At 37.6% G+C, this 15115-nt stretch overlaps 1 protein-coding gene across 1 annotated transcript in view; it reads left to right on the forward strand.

Moving 5' to 3' along the window:
• Positions 1 to 15115, forward strand: part of Elp3 (elongator acetyltransferase complex subunit 3) — a 78385-nt gene that overhangs the window by 10222 nt on the left and 53048 nt on the right. The window contains exons 4-7 of the mRNA XM_046442957.2: positions 3750 to 3820; positions 4533 to 4596; positions 5630 to 5698; positions 7968 to 8122. Coding sequence (XP_046298913.1) covers positions 3750 to 3820; positions 4533 to 4596; positions 5630 to 5698; positions 7968 to 8122 — 359 coding nt within the window. The remainder of the gene's footprint in view (positions 1 to 3749; positions 3821 to 4532; positions 4597 to 5629; positions 5699 to 7967; positions 8123 to 15115) is intronic.

Genomic DNA, 15115 nt, shown 5'->3' on the forward strand with positions numbered 1-15115 from the left:
ATTACCCTAAGTACGTATATGAAGACATGGTGGTGTGATTCTATTTTGTATACAACCAGAGATAGGAAAAAATGGGCTCTATGTGTAAAATATGAATTGTAATGCATTCTGTTGTCTCATATAACAAATTAGAATTAAAAAAAAAAGTTTCCTCCTTGTCTTCATGGCTTGGTAGCGCATTGCTTTTTATTGCTGAATGATGTTCCATCATGTGGATGTACGCTTTGTCCATTTACCTATTGAAGGGCATCTTGTTTGCTTTTAGTTCTTGGCAGTTATGAACATAGCTGCTGTAAACACTCAAGAGAAGATTTTTGTATATATGTACATTTCAGTTCATTTGAGTAAATATCAGGGAGTATGATTGTTGAGTTGTATGGTATAAGTATGTTTAGCTTTGTAAGAAACTGCCAAATTATTTTCCCAAAGAAGCTGTTTAATTCTGTATTCCCGCCAGCAACAAATGAGCATTGTTGTTGTTCCGTAGCCTTTTTACCATTTAGTGTTATCATTATTTTGGATTTTAGTCGTAATGATAGTTATGTAGTGATACTTCTTAATTGTTTTAATTTAAAGTTCCCTAATGACATAGGATTTTGAGCATTTTCACATGGATTTATTTACCATCTATAGATCTTCTTTGGGGAGGTGTCTGCTCAAATCTTTTGTACTATTTCTAATTGGGTGTTGTTTTCTTATTAAGTTTTAAGAATTCTTTGTGTGTATGTTGTACAAATATTCCATTCTGACGCTTGTCCTTTAATAATCTTAACAGTGACTTTCTTAGAACACAACTTTTAAGTTTTAATGAAATGCAGCTTCCCAGTTTATTTTCTTTAATGGATTACATTTTGGGTATTATTGTTATGAGACCCAAGGTCACCTAGATCTTTCTACCTTCTGAAAGTTTTATAGATTTGCATTTTATATTTCAGTGTATGATCCAGTTGGAGTTTGTATTCTTTGAGTGTTTGCTTCTTCTGTGTGGAACACTCTGATTGTTGTTATTCTTAATAGTATCAATATTAGTAATAATAATAACAATAGTTACTTTATGTATCAGCCACTCTGCCACGTACTTAATGTATGTTTTCTAATTTGATCCTCATAGCAGTCTTGAGGGTTAGATAGTACTGTCTTCATTTTACAAAATGGGAAAATACATAGCAAGGACAGAAAAAAATATTTAAACCTAGATCTTTCCTCGACTCCAAAGTCATTGCTTTTCCATTTTGTCAGTAATTTCTAAACAGTGTTCTGTGAAACTACAGGGTTTCTTTGAAGTGTTTTAGGAAGTACGATGGAAAATGACAGGGGAGCTGTGGGAGCAGGTCTCATCTCTCCCTCACCCAGTCCAGTTGCTCTTATTTCTTTTGTGTATTGAAATAATATCGAAGTAAAATGTTACTTGAAGGAGAGTGAGATTACTTTAAAAATACTTGAGAAACACTGACTTGCTTTCCCGGCCCCCCTTTCCTTGCCCTCTTGGCTCAGCTTACTTTCTCAGTATGAATGTTCTATCCTCAGAAAGGCTGCCTGACCCTGCTGGCCAGAGCCTGTGACCTTCCTTGGGCATGGTCCTCATTTTCTACAAGCTTCTTACCCTGTTGTTTTGAAATGGCCTATCTGTGTCCTTCTCCCCTGCCGAGAAGTATGATTTCAGAAGGCCCAGGCAGTGCATTATCACTTCTATAGTTTTTGGGTCCACAGAGCTCTGTGTAACCTGGAACTGGCCCATGAGGCAGCCCCTCAATAAAAGATTGTTGGATTATTGACTTCACCAATGAGGTATATGGTTGTCTCATTTTAAATTAAAAAATTTGCTTGAAAATCCCAAGTTTTTATAGCATCATTTGCAGTCAAGAGAAATGTAAACAAAGGTATAGTATTAATTTATAACTGCAACAATTAACAGTAGTAGATACTGTATTTACCATTGTAATTATGTAACCACTTCCTATTGCCTTTGCAGTAAGCTAAAATGTTGCCAGTATCTATTTAAATAAAGTCCCTATGACAGCAACAACAACAAAAGAGAAATTCCCAAGTTTTTGGTTCCCAATTTTTAAGAGTTTCTTGCAGAATTACTTATTGGGGATTTCCTTACATCAGTATTTAATGATTTAAATTATAATAAGTTTTATTGTGAGAAATAATCACAAACTTTCAAAAAATTGAAAAGTACAATACATGGAACTTTCCCCCCTGAACCATTTGAGAGTAAATTACAAAGCTGATACTTCAGTGTATATTTTCTGCAAACAAGAATGTTTTCTCATATCACCATAATGTAGCCATCAAAACCTTGCTGTCAGACCTCATTCAGGTTTCACCAGCTATTTCAATTGTGGAGAGCCATTCTCACACGTGACTGGGCGACTCCCAGTTTGGGTCTGAGGCGTTCTGGCTGTGTCGGAACTTTCCCGGCCCTCTCCTGATGAGAGAAGCCGTCCGTGTGGGGGTGTGACTGACCACTGACCCCGGGGGCCCAATCACTGACCCTGACCTTGGAGTGCGCCCCCCACAACCTTCATTGGATGGAATTCTCCCCTGAATTTCTTGTTCCCCAATAAAAGGCTACTCCCTGGCGTGCTCGCTCTCTCTCTCTCTCCTGCTAACCCTGAGTAATCCTTGCTGCCCTACGGGTGGTTCGAGGTTGGAGCCAGAGAGGGGAGCCGTCTCGGACCTGGTCATAGAAAAAGGTAACTGAGTCTGTGTGTTTTATTTCGATCTCACTAGCTAACTTTTATGCCAAGAACCTCATTAATGGAACCAATGCGCAGGCCGCGTGGTGGATTCAATAATGTCTGGCAGGACCCAGCTGGCATTTAGTTGTAGTATCTCTTGAATCTGGACACTTCCTCTGTCTTTCCTTGACTTCTTTACCTTAACCCTTCTGAAAATTTTGGGCTATCTTCTATCATGTCCCTCAATTTGAATTAATCAAATATTTCTTCATAATTAGACTCAGATATTCATCTTTGGCAGAAATATCACAGGAGTTTTAACTGTGAATCTACATACATACATGTGCACTGTTGTACATAACTTATTTCCATCTATGTTTATTGGTGTCTTAATCTGTATATATTGAAAATGCTGAGTTCAGAAAAATTCCTTTAATTTCATCCTGCCGCAGGGTTCACTCTGCTTCCCTCCTTGTCTGCCAGTAAGATACCTGGCTTTCATCAGCTTCAATGAATATCCTTACCTGGCCACCACCTCAGATGTCCAGTCCTGCATCTCTGCCACCTGCTCCTTTCTCAGGCTGATACTTTCCTCACACAGTCTGGCTTAGTCAGACCTTCAGAATATTTTGTACACAGTCTATGAGTAAGTCGAGACCCTATCTTCATAGTCTCTGCTCTGAATACTGAGATCTAGTGTGTCCATGAGGAATTTGGATTATAAAAGTTAAGTTTTTTATAATTTTAGAACATCGCATAAAGTGATTATTTTCTTATAGGTTATTTTAGTATAACAGTAATCAGAGAGAAAATCAGAATCACTGTGGCTACTTTGAAATGTAGTATAAAACTCGTATACAATTCAAACATTCATTTTAAAAGTTATTGATATTGAAATGAGAGATCACCCTTAGACCCCCTTGAGAGTACAGCATTACTAATACCACTGAGGCTCTTTGCGCACTACTTGGACATGCCTCTTGTTTCTTCTGAGGGATGACCACTCTCCAGAATTTTTTGTTAATTTTTCCTTAATAGTTTGTATTAATCTTCCTTTTATAGATTGCAGTTGTGGCTGTGATGTGCAAACCCCACAGATGTCCACACATCAGTTTTACAGGAAATATATGTGTGTAAGTAGAATTTTAAAAAGTTGCATGGGTATTTTTTAATTGAACTAGTAAATTCCCAAAACCCTTGATTAGTATATGCTGGTAATATTTGAAATGTTTATTTAATAGATTTATAGGTTCTCTGAAGCAGCAACTGTTAATAGGATATTTCAGTACTTTAAAAGTGGAATATATAAAGATTTTAATTTTTTACACTCTACAGAAAATACATAGGTTATGAAACTCAGAACAGTAGACCCTCTCATAACTGATTAAGCAAACCATGGAAATATGAATTGCAGAAATTTAAAATGAATTCTGATCAGAAAATTATCAAAATAAAAATTTATCATATGAATACTTTACTTAGATATTTGTAAGAATGAACAGCGTGTATGTGTGACTCCAGGTGTGAAGATAGGAGGGAGATTTTTCGTGGACATGATTGCCAAGAAAGCACCGGGTTGGTCCAACATGGAAAAATTTGTTATGTTCACCTAAAAGTTAAATAAACCTCTAAAATAATAGTGACTATGGTATTTTGTAGATGAATGTAATAGTGCTCCTTTACCTAGTAATCTCACTTATCAGTAGAAAACTGCAAAGACTGTTCCATTAGGATTGAAAATGAAACTTGTTTCATGCCAGGATTTTATGGATACTATAGGTACTTGAACTGGACTATTAAAATAGTTTTGTGTCTGACCTCCATGTCCTTTCATGGTATTGGCAGATACTGTCCTGGTGGACCTGATTCAGATTTTGAGTATTCAACACAGTCTTACACTGGATATGAGGTAAAGTAATTTGAGGTTCTCCTGATCAAGTGTTACATTATTTTTCACCAATAACATGGTCTTATAAGTACTCACTTTATTTAAATATTTTTTAAATTAATTTTTTTCCCCTAATTCTAAAAGCTGTTCATTCAGACAAGGTATTTTCCATGGTTCAATTTTTTGTTGGGTTGTGGGGATTGAACTCTGGGCCACTTTGCCACCAAGCTATATCTCCAGGCCTTTTTTATTTTTTATTTTGAGACAAGATATTGCTAAATTGCTGAGGCAGGCTTCAAACTGGAAATCCTCTTGCCTTAGCCTCCCTAATCACTGTTATTACGGTATGTGCCACTACATCCAGCCATGATTCAAATTTTTAAAAATACCAAGTCTGTCATTCAGTGCAAAGTCCCCTCACTCCTCTCTCCTAACCATCCTTTACTGCTCTTCCCCACAACAGTCAGTCAGAGGTACCTGTTTCCTCTACATCCTGCAAAAACATCTTATGGGTTTGCGAATATGGATGTTTTTACCTTACTTCTTTATATATAAAGTAGCATATCAAAACATAGTTCTGAACCCTGCCCTTTTCATTTCAGAACATGTCTCAGAACGTTTTACATTGTTTGATGGCTCTAGAGTATTCCATTGTGAGCAGATAGCATCAAGGCTATTTGTAGAGGCATTGAAAACCACGTGTATTTAAGAACTTTGTTCAAAGATTATTTTGCCACCTAAATTTTGAGTGTGTTACACATGTGTATGAGTGTATAGCCTTTGATAACCCTGGGGATGCCATAAGCCTTTCCACAAAAGGCAAGTGTTATCCAAGGAGACATCCTGCCTTTGAGGTCCCGGAGACTGGGTGGGGACAAGGCTAGCAAGATCCTTCTCAGGTTATTATTTGGAACCCTAACAAGACTAAGAAGGCAAAAATGAGATACAAACCATAGAGAATTTTAATTTTAATTTTAATACAACCCTTCAGAACTACTTTTTGTTTTTTAATTTGATGTGGATATAATTGAATGTTTTTCGTTTTTCGTCTTAGCCAACCTCCATGCGAGCTATCCGTGCTAGATATGACCCTTATCTACAGACAAGACACCGGATAGAACAGGTAAATTTTTAAAAAGCATTCTTTTAAATTAGATTTTTGTCCTTAATAAGGTATTGTTGCTTGGGCTGGGGTTGTGGCTCAGTGGTGGAGCGCTTTCCTCACACATGTGAGGCACTGGTTTGATCCTCAGCACCACATAAAAATAAATAAATCAAGATGTTGCGTTCATCACTAAAAGTAATATTTAAAAAAATAAGTTATTGTTGCTTTATTTGGGTTTGGCATGAAATAAAAATTATGTTTTCCCCCTTTGAAATTTTTAATATTTGTTTGAGGGAGGGAGATTGTTTAGTGTTGCACAGCCTGGTCAAATATCTATTTTATTGAGAGACAGTATTATATTCTTTAAGGGTTGTATATTCTCTAAATTTCTTTCAGTTTGTAAAAAGTCATTTATGAAGTGTTTGAAAGCTTTTAGACAATTGGTGAATGAGTTAATTTTAGCTTCGATAAGCCTGGTCAAGAAGTATTATGATTGGTTTGCTGGGTGAGGACAGAGAATTACTGCAAAGCGGTGTGAGAAACTTTTGGGGTATGAAATTGTTTTATGTCATGGTCATGGCAGTGGTTGTACAACTCAGATATACAACAGAATTCATTCATTGTGTACTTGAGGTTAGTGGATTTTATTGTAAATAATTATCTCAGTGTTGCTGATTAAAAACAAGTATTGTATATGTCTGCGCTGTTCAAGAAATCTGAACATTAATGGATTTTTTTGGTTGTTTATAAGTTTACTTTAAACTTGTCCATTTTTAAAAATATGAATACCACAGTTGTCATAGTTATATATGGTAGGGCAAACTTAAACTCTAAAATGGAAAGTACATACCTCAGTCGATAAGTTGTTTCCAGGTTTATTTAACTCTATTAGTGAATACCCTGCAGGTCTCATTTCATGTCACTGTCCTGTAAGCATATGTGGGACAGTATTGTCAGCAGTAGGAAAGGGCCTCACCTGGGTGAGCCTAGTAGTTGGGAAAAGTATGTTCTGAAGTGACTTTGGCTTCCTTTTTTTTTTTTTTTTAAGCCATGGTACTTAACTTGTAAAATGTACAATTCTGTTTCAATAGAATGTGAATGTTTGTGTTCACCAAAAAAGAGCATGGGTTTTGTGTTATTATTGTTGTTTTTTGCATCTTATTCATTTATTTGGGTGCTAAGGATCTAACCGAGGGAGGAGCATGGGTTCTAGAGATCTGGAAACTAACAGAACAATTCTTGTAGCTGTTGGTGCACTAGAATCAACTGAGTAACTTCTAAGACATGGGGCAGATCTTTACCGCTGGAGATTTTGCTTACATCTGGCTTAGGGTCCTCCTGGCAAGAAATTTTGCAAAAGCTGCCAGGGGATTTTGATGTATATCCCTTGTAAACAACCATAGATTCAGAAGTAGAGTATTCTTTTAGTGTCAAAGTCTAGATGTATACATATCCAGTTGTTGTTTTTTATAGATTGTTGTTTGCCATTTCAGAAACAAATATTTTTAAAGGTGCCTTTGTCTACAGTTACTATAGTCATTTTTTATTTGGTAAGTTTAGTTCATAATTTGATTCTTTGACTCTGGTTTCCTCAAGCCTGAGATAGAACAAGAAACTTAAATACCTGTTTTTAAAAAAAGAATCTTGACTTATTGTAATTGACAAAATGAAAGATTATGCTGTCCCTTAGTAAGAAGAGACATAGTATTTTTTTTTTTCATCAATCAGACATTCACTTTAAATTTTTTTCCTCCAGAAAACAGGCTTGAGAGGCCACCTGTGCCCATAATCTTCAATTTTAAACTGCTTTCTTGATTTTCCTTCTAATCTAGTGTTTTTGTTTCTTCTGTTACTTGATATCCTGATGAGGTTGTATAATCATACAAGCATAATTGTTTAATAGTCATAAACACATCTTCCGTAGTCCCCAAGGAATACCAGAGTCTGGCATAAAATACATGATCAGTGAATATTTGTGTTGTATTTTATCACCTTTACTGCTTTCTAGATGATATTTCTGGTGTTTTTAATTTCCATTTAACTCTGAAGGTATTGGAATTCAGCCTCTTACTTAACTCTCACCTTCACTCATTTGATCAGTAATTTTTTTTTCCAGACTTGAGTCTGTTTTCTTATACACAGAATTAGTTAAGTGTGTTTAATTGCATCTCATTTTTGAACTATAATTGTGAAACATTGCCAGATAAAATTAGAAATTTTGCAATAGCCCCTTAGAGTAGTTGCCTAAATCTTTCTAATGTTGATGATAAATTTATTTCTCTTTCAGTTAAAACAACTTGGTCACAGTGTGGATAAAGTGGAGTTTATTGTGATGGGAGGAACATTTATGGCCCTTCCAGAAGAATACAGAGATTATTTTATTCGAAATTTACATGATGCCTTATCGGGACATACCTCCAACAATATTTATGAGGCTGTCAAGTAAGAAATCCTTATTTTTTTTTACCCTGTCCAAAGTAATTGTCATTTTGTCCTCCTAGCAGCAGCCTCTGAGAACGCCTTTTAGTCTTCATCCATGGTCTTGTTTCCTGTACTCTCTCCTGTTTTGTGTGAAAGGATTATTTTCATTGAAATAATCTTAAAAAAAAATTGAATACGGCCCATTGATGTAGTAGTGTTCTCAAATAGAGTCACAGAATGTGGTCTCTAGAAGATCTTTTCAGACTTAGGCTGATCTAAAACTATGGGGTCTCAAATAAGACTTCTTTTGATTGAACTGGACTTTTCAGCCCACCTAATAAGAGGACTGGGTACTTACTATCAGAGACATTTAGCTGTTATAAAATCTAATGACTGACATTTAAAAACTTAAGTTATCAGTGACTGTTACTATTAGTAATTTCTGTTTATGAATGGGCTTTGTTTCATGCTGCTATAACAATACCTGACACTAAGTACTTTATGATGAACAGAAGTTTATTGTTTCATTGCTCTGGGGACTAGGATGTCTAGTATAAAGGTGCCAGCATCTGGAAAAGACCTTCTTGCCATGTCACCACCATGGTCATCATGGGTCTATATCAAAGCTGAGGAGGAAGGGACATGAGGAATGGAATAAGGGAAGATATTTCCATTTGCTCTGTGCACAGGCATTGTGATAGGTGTTTGATTCACTTATTTAATACTAATAATAAGCCTTGAGTTAAGTATTCAGATTATCTCTGTTCTTCAGATGAAGAAACTAAGGCACCTTGCCCAGAGTTGCACAAGTTCATTGGTGGAGGATTGGGGACTACACTGTAGGCAGCTGTGCTTCAGATCCTGAACTTACTGCAGTGGTAGAATCTGCTAGGTGGAAAAATCGAAATGAGTAGCTTTGCATGTGCGCGCACACATGTGCATCATCAGGGCTTGAAACTATTGGAAGGAAATGCTCGGTTTTTCTGATGTATCCACCACCTCAGGATTTTTTCTGGCTTCTCTTTTATAAAAGGTTAGGGGGTATTATATAGCTAATTACATGGTTGTTCAAATAGTGCCCCTCCTAGACTTTTTTGTGATGATAAGTAGGACCAGATTTTAAGTGGACCTAAGGGTAGCCTTATTACCCATATGAAAGCAATTCTTGGCACATAGTAGGCTTAGGTAAACTTGTGAGAGGCTTTTGAAGGAATGATCAAATGACCTTGGTAGGTTTGCCTCTTGGAAATGGGGATAGGGATATTGTTTTAGTCAGCTTTTTTGCTGCTGTAGCTAAAGGACCCAACCAGCACAAAATATAGAGGAGGAAGAGTTTATTTGAGGGCTCATGGTTTCAGAGGACTTGGTCAGTAGAAAGCTGGCTCCATTCCCCAGGCCTCAAAGTGAGGCTAACATCATGGCAGGGTGGCAGAGGGAAGCAGCTCCCATCACAGTGATCAGGAAGCAGAGAGAGAAACTCCACTCTCCAGACACAAATATATGCCAAAGCCATGCCCCAATTCTCACCTCTTCCAGCCACACCCTACCCCTTCAGTTACCACTCAGTTAATCCCTATCAGGGGATTAAATCACTGATGGGTTAAGATTCATACAACCTGATCATTCCTCCTCTGAACCTTCTTGCATTGTCTTACATGCGAGCTTTTGGGGGACACCTCACATCCAAACCATAATAGATATCTTTGTGTACTGTCCCTCTTTCCCCTATAGCTGTCCTCGAGTTTGTAAAAGAAAAAGAATAGAGGGGCTTTTTCTTAAATTTACTATCTTGGGTAGCTCCAGGGCCTGTGTGAGGAACTTGCCGCTGGACAGTGCATGGTGAGCAACCTTTCATTCGGCTGACCCTAGGTAATATGACAGGTGAATTCTGTGACCTCAGTCATGTGATCTGTTCCCCAGGGGCTTGGAAGCAGGATGAGATGATGACTATTTTTACTGCTCATTCAAAACCTGATCATTCATGGATATGAGTCATGCTTAGTAAAACGCTGAAGTCTTCAAACTTTTAAGGAGTAATGATGTAATCCAGCTCATTCCTCTTAATACTGAAAGATCAAACTATAGCTTAGAAAAAAATGTGACTTGAGGGAACAATTACCTCAGAAGGTGACTGACGGAAATTCATTCAGCTCTGAAAATTCTCTGGGGGTGTGATCTGTCAAGACCATTTAATTTTTCTTCCTGAGCTTATATATACTCCTTTCTCAGTGTAGATTTCTTGAGTCGATGATCTTGCATATTGAGTAAAATTGAGTAAATGTTTGCCTGCCCCCTCCAAAAAGTCTGCCACACACAGCTTTCCACAGTCTGCAGTTTGGTCCCTTGATCATCTGAAGCAGCCAACTAATTTGATCTCTAGGATGCAGCTAGTTGACACTTTCATCATTTGAAACTCTTCAACAATTTTGCTTTATTCTTGGGAAGTTTTATATGTGCAGAAATGTTCTAGTTTCAGATGGTGTTGGAGTGTAAGTTATATGTCACTAGGGTAAAAATGGGGTTTTGTGTGATGGCTAGCTAACTCTGGATGGCAGTGTGTTTGTCCAAAAAGCCCTTGGAGAACAAAGCCTCTTTCAGTGGCAAGTGAGGCAAACCCAGCATTGTTATTTCTGTTCTTGAGTTTACCTCAAGAGGGCAACACACACTTTACTTTCAGATAAAAATTTGTATTGATTTGAGCCCTCATTGCGACAGATCTCATGAATGACTCTTAGGAAATAATAAAAGTGCAATCCAGGAGCCATAAAACCCTTCATAATGTCATACTGAGTCTGCCAGCCCACACTCCATATTTTGTTCTGGTCTCCATACACTGAGACAATGTGGAAAAGCCAATTTTTGGACTCTTTGTTGCTTTGTTTTAATAGGGTTTTTGCTGTAATAGGGTTGTTATTCATTCTTAGAGAAACAATTGTGTTATTTGTAGAAATAGTAGTCTGATTAGCACTAGAGAACAGGAAAAAGAAAATTATTTTCAAATCTTAGCATCATTGGGAAATAAGGAACAGCCCAGAAAAAAACTGTCTTTGAAATACTATGCTTTGTTCAGATTCTTTGGATTTAACCTTGCTGTTGCTGTCTTGCATAGACGGTGTTCAGGAAAGCCGGTTGGTTTACTAGGATAGCCCCCTTCCTCAAGGATGTAGGTAATAAATTTCAGGTTCATTTTATTGCTAATTGACATTAGTTGTTTTTGCTTACTAACCACACTGGTGTAACACTGACTTTCACAAGCCTAGAAGGGTGTTTTTAAAGATTCATTTTAAACTCGGTTAAAATTACATATTGTGGCAGATGAGTAAACAGTTTTCTTGTTTGTTTTTAATTTTGTTGTTTTATTTGGTACTGGGGATTGAACCCAGGGGTACTTAACCAGTGGGCCACATACCCAGCTCTTCTCTTAATTTTTTATATTGAGACAGGGTCTCACTAAGCTGCTGAGGCTGGCTTTGAACTCACGATCCTCCTGCCTCAGCCACTCATGTCACCGGGATTACAGGTGTGATCACTGCCCCTAGCTAATCAACAGTTTTTAAGGTTAAGAGTTTTTATTCAAAACAGGGCCCAGCTTCATTATTAGCTCAGGTGTTCCTGTTTTCCTGTGTCTAACCTGAGTAAAGGTCTACTTCTTAATGCAAGAGAAGTCAGGGCAGGGAAAGCCTCAACAAGGTGAGTCTGGTTATCATTTGTGCAAGTTAGTACCAAGCAGTGCACAATATCCCTGTGGATGGAGAAATTGGAAAGCTTAGTGCCAGAGGTCTGTTCAAGGACACAGCAGACAGGGAGAATTCACTGCATCAACACAGTGCTGACCACTCATGGCTGTCAGCTACTCTGAGACTCCCCTGTAGGCTCTGGAGAGCATCCTTCACTGGTGACCACCATCCCCTAAAAATCATAGCTCTGGAAAAGGACCATCAGTGGGCTCTGAATCACCCATTCACCAGAGTGCATATGTTGCCAAATAACTTAAAACAGCCTTTTAGAAGAGTTTTATTCTTTTTTAATCAGCTCTGCCCAGAAGCAGTTTTACATTCCATCTTTAATGCTCCTTGGCTTTTTTCACAAGATGCAATTTAAAAGGGTAGTTACCCATTAAGAAGTGGGTGAGTCACACATTCTCCATTGGAATTTTTAATTGATTTCCGTTCCTTAACTCTTTTTTTTTTTTCCCCCATCGATGACTTTAAATCCTCCAACTGTGTCCTTATATGTCTTAGAAAAGCTAGAGTGCTAGGGAATACTGGGTTCCAGGCCCCAAAGACAGATTCATAGACTTGCACAGCTATGAAGGAAGCACAAACAACCCACGCAGGCTTGAAAGAGTTGGGACTGGCCCTGCACTGGCCCTCTTCAGGCAGGCCTCAGAACCTCCCGTACTCCCTCCCCCTCACTGATGTGTTGATTACTTCCTTCCATCACTACTTCGGTCTTCATAGACGGCAACAAGGGTCCTTAGCATTGTCTGGCCAGCCAGGATACAGACTTGGTCAGGTTTTGGTATCGGTGTTGTGCAGCCTCAACAAAGCAAGTAAGAAATTGTTTCCTCCTCTGTCTTCTAGAGGAGCTCATGTGAGACCAATGTTATTTCTTCCACAAGTGTTTGCTGGAATTCCCCAGTGAAACTGTCTGGGCTGGAATTCTCCTTATGGGAGATTTAGGTGATTCACTAATTCCTTTAACAGATACAGGGCTACTCAGATTTTGTTTCATCCCTGTCCTTTTTAGTAAGTTTTTCAAGGAATTTGTTTATTTCATCCAAGTTGTCAGACTTGGGGATTATGTTTATATTATCTCTCAGAATGTTCTTACTCTCTGTAGGAACTTAGTGATCACCCCTCTTTCAGCCCTGGTGTTGATTCAATTACCTTCTCTTTTTTTTCTTGATTGTTGTTCTTTGGATGTTGTTTATTTCTTCTCCATTTATTTCTGTTTTTATTTTTATTCACTACCTTTGGGTTTTCAGTGCTCTTCCTTTTCTAGTGACAAGTTGGGTATAGAAGCCTGGCCATTGTTTTCGACCTTTTTTCTTATAAATATTTACAATGCTATTTTTCCCTCTAAGCACTGCTTTACCTGAATACCTGCATTTTGATACTTTGTGTTTTAATTATTATTCATTTCTAAATATATTTGATACTCTATATTTCTTATTTGATCCATGAATTGTATATCCATGAATTGAAGCCTACTCAGTATTTCCATTCTTAAAATTTTTTAAGATTTATCTTGTAGCACAGTATATATTGTCTCTCTAGGTGAATATGGCATGTGTATTTGAAAAGAATGTGCATTCAACGGTTTAGGTGTTAAGTTCTGTAAGGATCAGTTCAGTCAAGGTGGTTTTTGGTGTTATTCAGACGATATGTTGCCTTCCCATCACTGTAACAAACACCTGGGGTAATCCACTCACAAAGAGAAAAGGTTGATTTGGGCTTGCTCAAGAGTTTTGGAGGTTTTAGGCCTTGGTCAGTTGGCCCCATTGCTTTTGGGACTGTGGCAAAGAAGCACATCCTGGCACACAGTGTGGCTAAGCAAAGCTGCTGCCTTCTGGTCAGGACATAAAAGACAGGAAGAAGGGGCCAGGGTTATGGCTCAGTGGTAGAGCACTTGCCTAGCATGCATGAGGCACTGGGCTCAATCCCTGGCACCACATAAAATAGAATAAAATAAAGGTATTGTGTCCAACTATAACTAAAAAAAAAAAAGAGAGAGAGAGAGAGAAAGAGGAAGAAAGGTCCTCAATCCCACAGTGTTCTTGGAGAGCAGCCCTCCGTGACCTGAAGGCCTTCCACTGGGCCGTGCTTCAAACAGGGCCAAGCTGGGGAGCAGGCCTCTCACTTGGGCCTTTGGGGAATGTTGGGTGGTAGCAGATTGTCCTGGTCTTTGGAATTTTGTCTTATTTTTTTTTACTCTTGTCTAGTTTTATCAATTGCTAAGAAAGAGGGATTTCAAAATCTCCAACCCTGATTCAAGAATTGTTTATTTCTCCTTTTAGTTATTTTAGTTTTTACTTCATGTATTTTGAAGGCTTGTTATTAAGGTAAATACACATTACTGTTATGAGTTTCTAATTTATGGATAAAAGTTAACACTTTATAATTTCAAAATGTCCTTTTGTAACCCTAGACTTGAAGTTTTCTTTATTTTATATTAATTCAGCCATTGTAGTCTTGTGTGCTTTCTGTTGTCCTGTGTTATCTTGTTCTGTTCATTTACTTTCCACACACATGTACCTTTATACTGACAATGGGTTTCTTACAGACTGTAGTCTGTAGTACTTGGGTCTTGTGGGGGATTTTGTCCAAAATTTTGATGTTGTCTTTTTATTGGAATGGTTAGTCTGTTAACAGTTGATGTAATTATTGATAAATCAGTTTATATTGATGGTTGAATTTATATCTACTAGTTTAATTTTACTCTTACTTTGGTTTTCAGTAGGAAGAATAATGTTTTAATGAATACCATTATTGTCTAATTCCATATCATGTATTTTTTCCAATATCCTTTAATAGGGTCTGTCTTCTTAAGAGAGAGGATCTCTTATGTCTTAAGAATAGAAGACACTTAGTGAATGTTAATTGAATGCAATGGAAAGAGCTTTTTATTAAGAATTAGGAGGGCCAGGGTTGTGGCTCAGTGGTAGAGCGCTTGCCTAGCATGTGTGAGGCACTGAGTTCCATCCTCAGCACCACGTAAAAATAAACAAAATAAAGGTGTTCTGTCCATATACAACTATAAAAAGAAATATTTTAAAAAAAAAGAATTAGGAGACTCAAGTTTTTAGATTTTTTTTTTTCCCCCTTGAGATGGAGTCTCACTATGTTGCCCAGGCTGGTCTCAAACTCCTGGGCTCAAGCCATCCTCCTGCCTCAGACTTCTAAGTAGCTGGGATTATAGTGCCCATCACTACACCTGGCCATGCTTATTTCTGTTATTACTTATCATTATTACCTGGTATAAATCACTTATTTGCTCTGTATTTCTTCATCC

The sequence above is a fragment of the Marmota monax genome, unplaced genomic scaffold, assembly GCF_021218885.2.
Source record: "Marmota monax isolate L192 unplaced genomic scaffold, Marmota_monax_Labrador192_F-V1.1 WCK01_AAM20220418_F8-fsc00344, whole genome shotgun sequence".
Lineage (NCBI taxonomy): Eukaryota > Metazoa > Chordata > Mammalia > Rodentia > Sciuridae > Marmota > Marmota monax.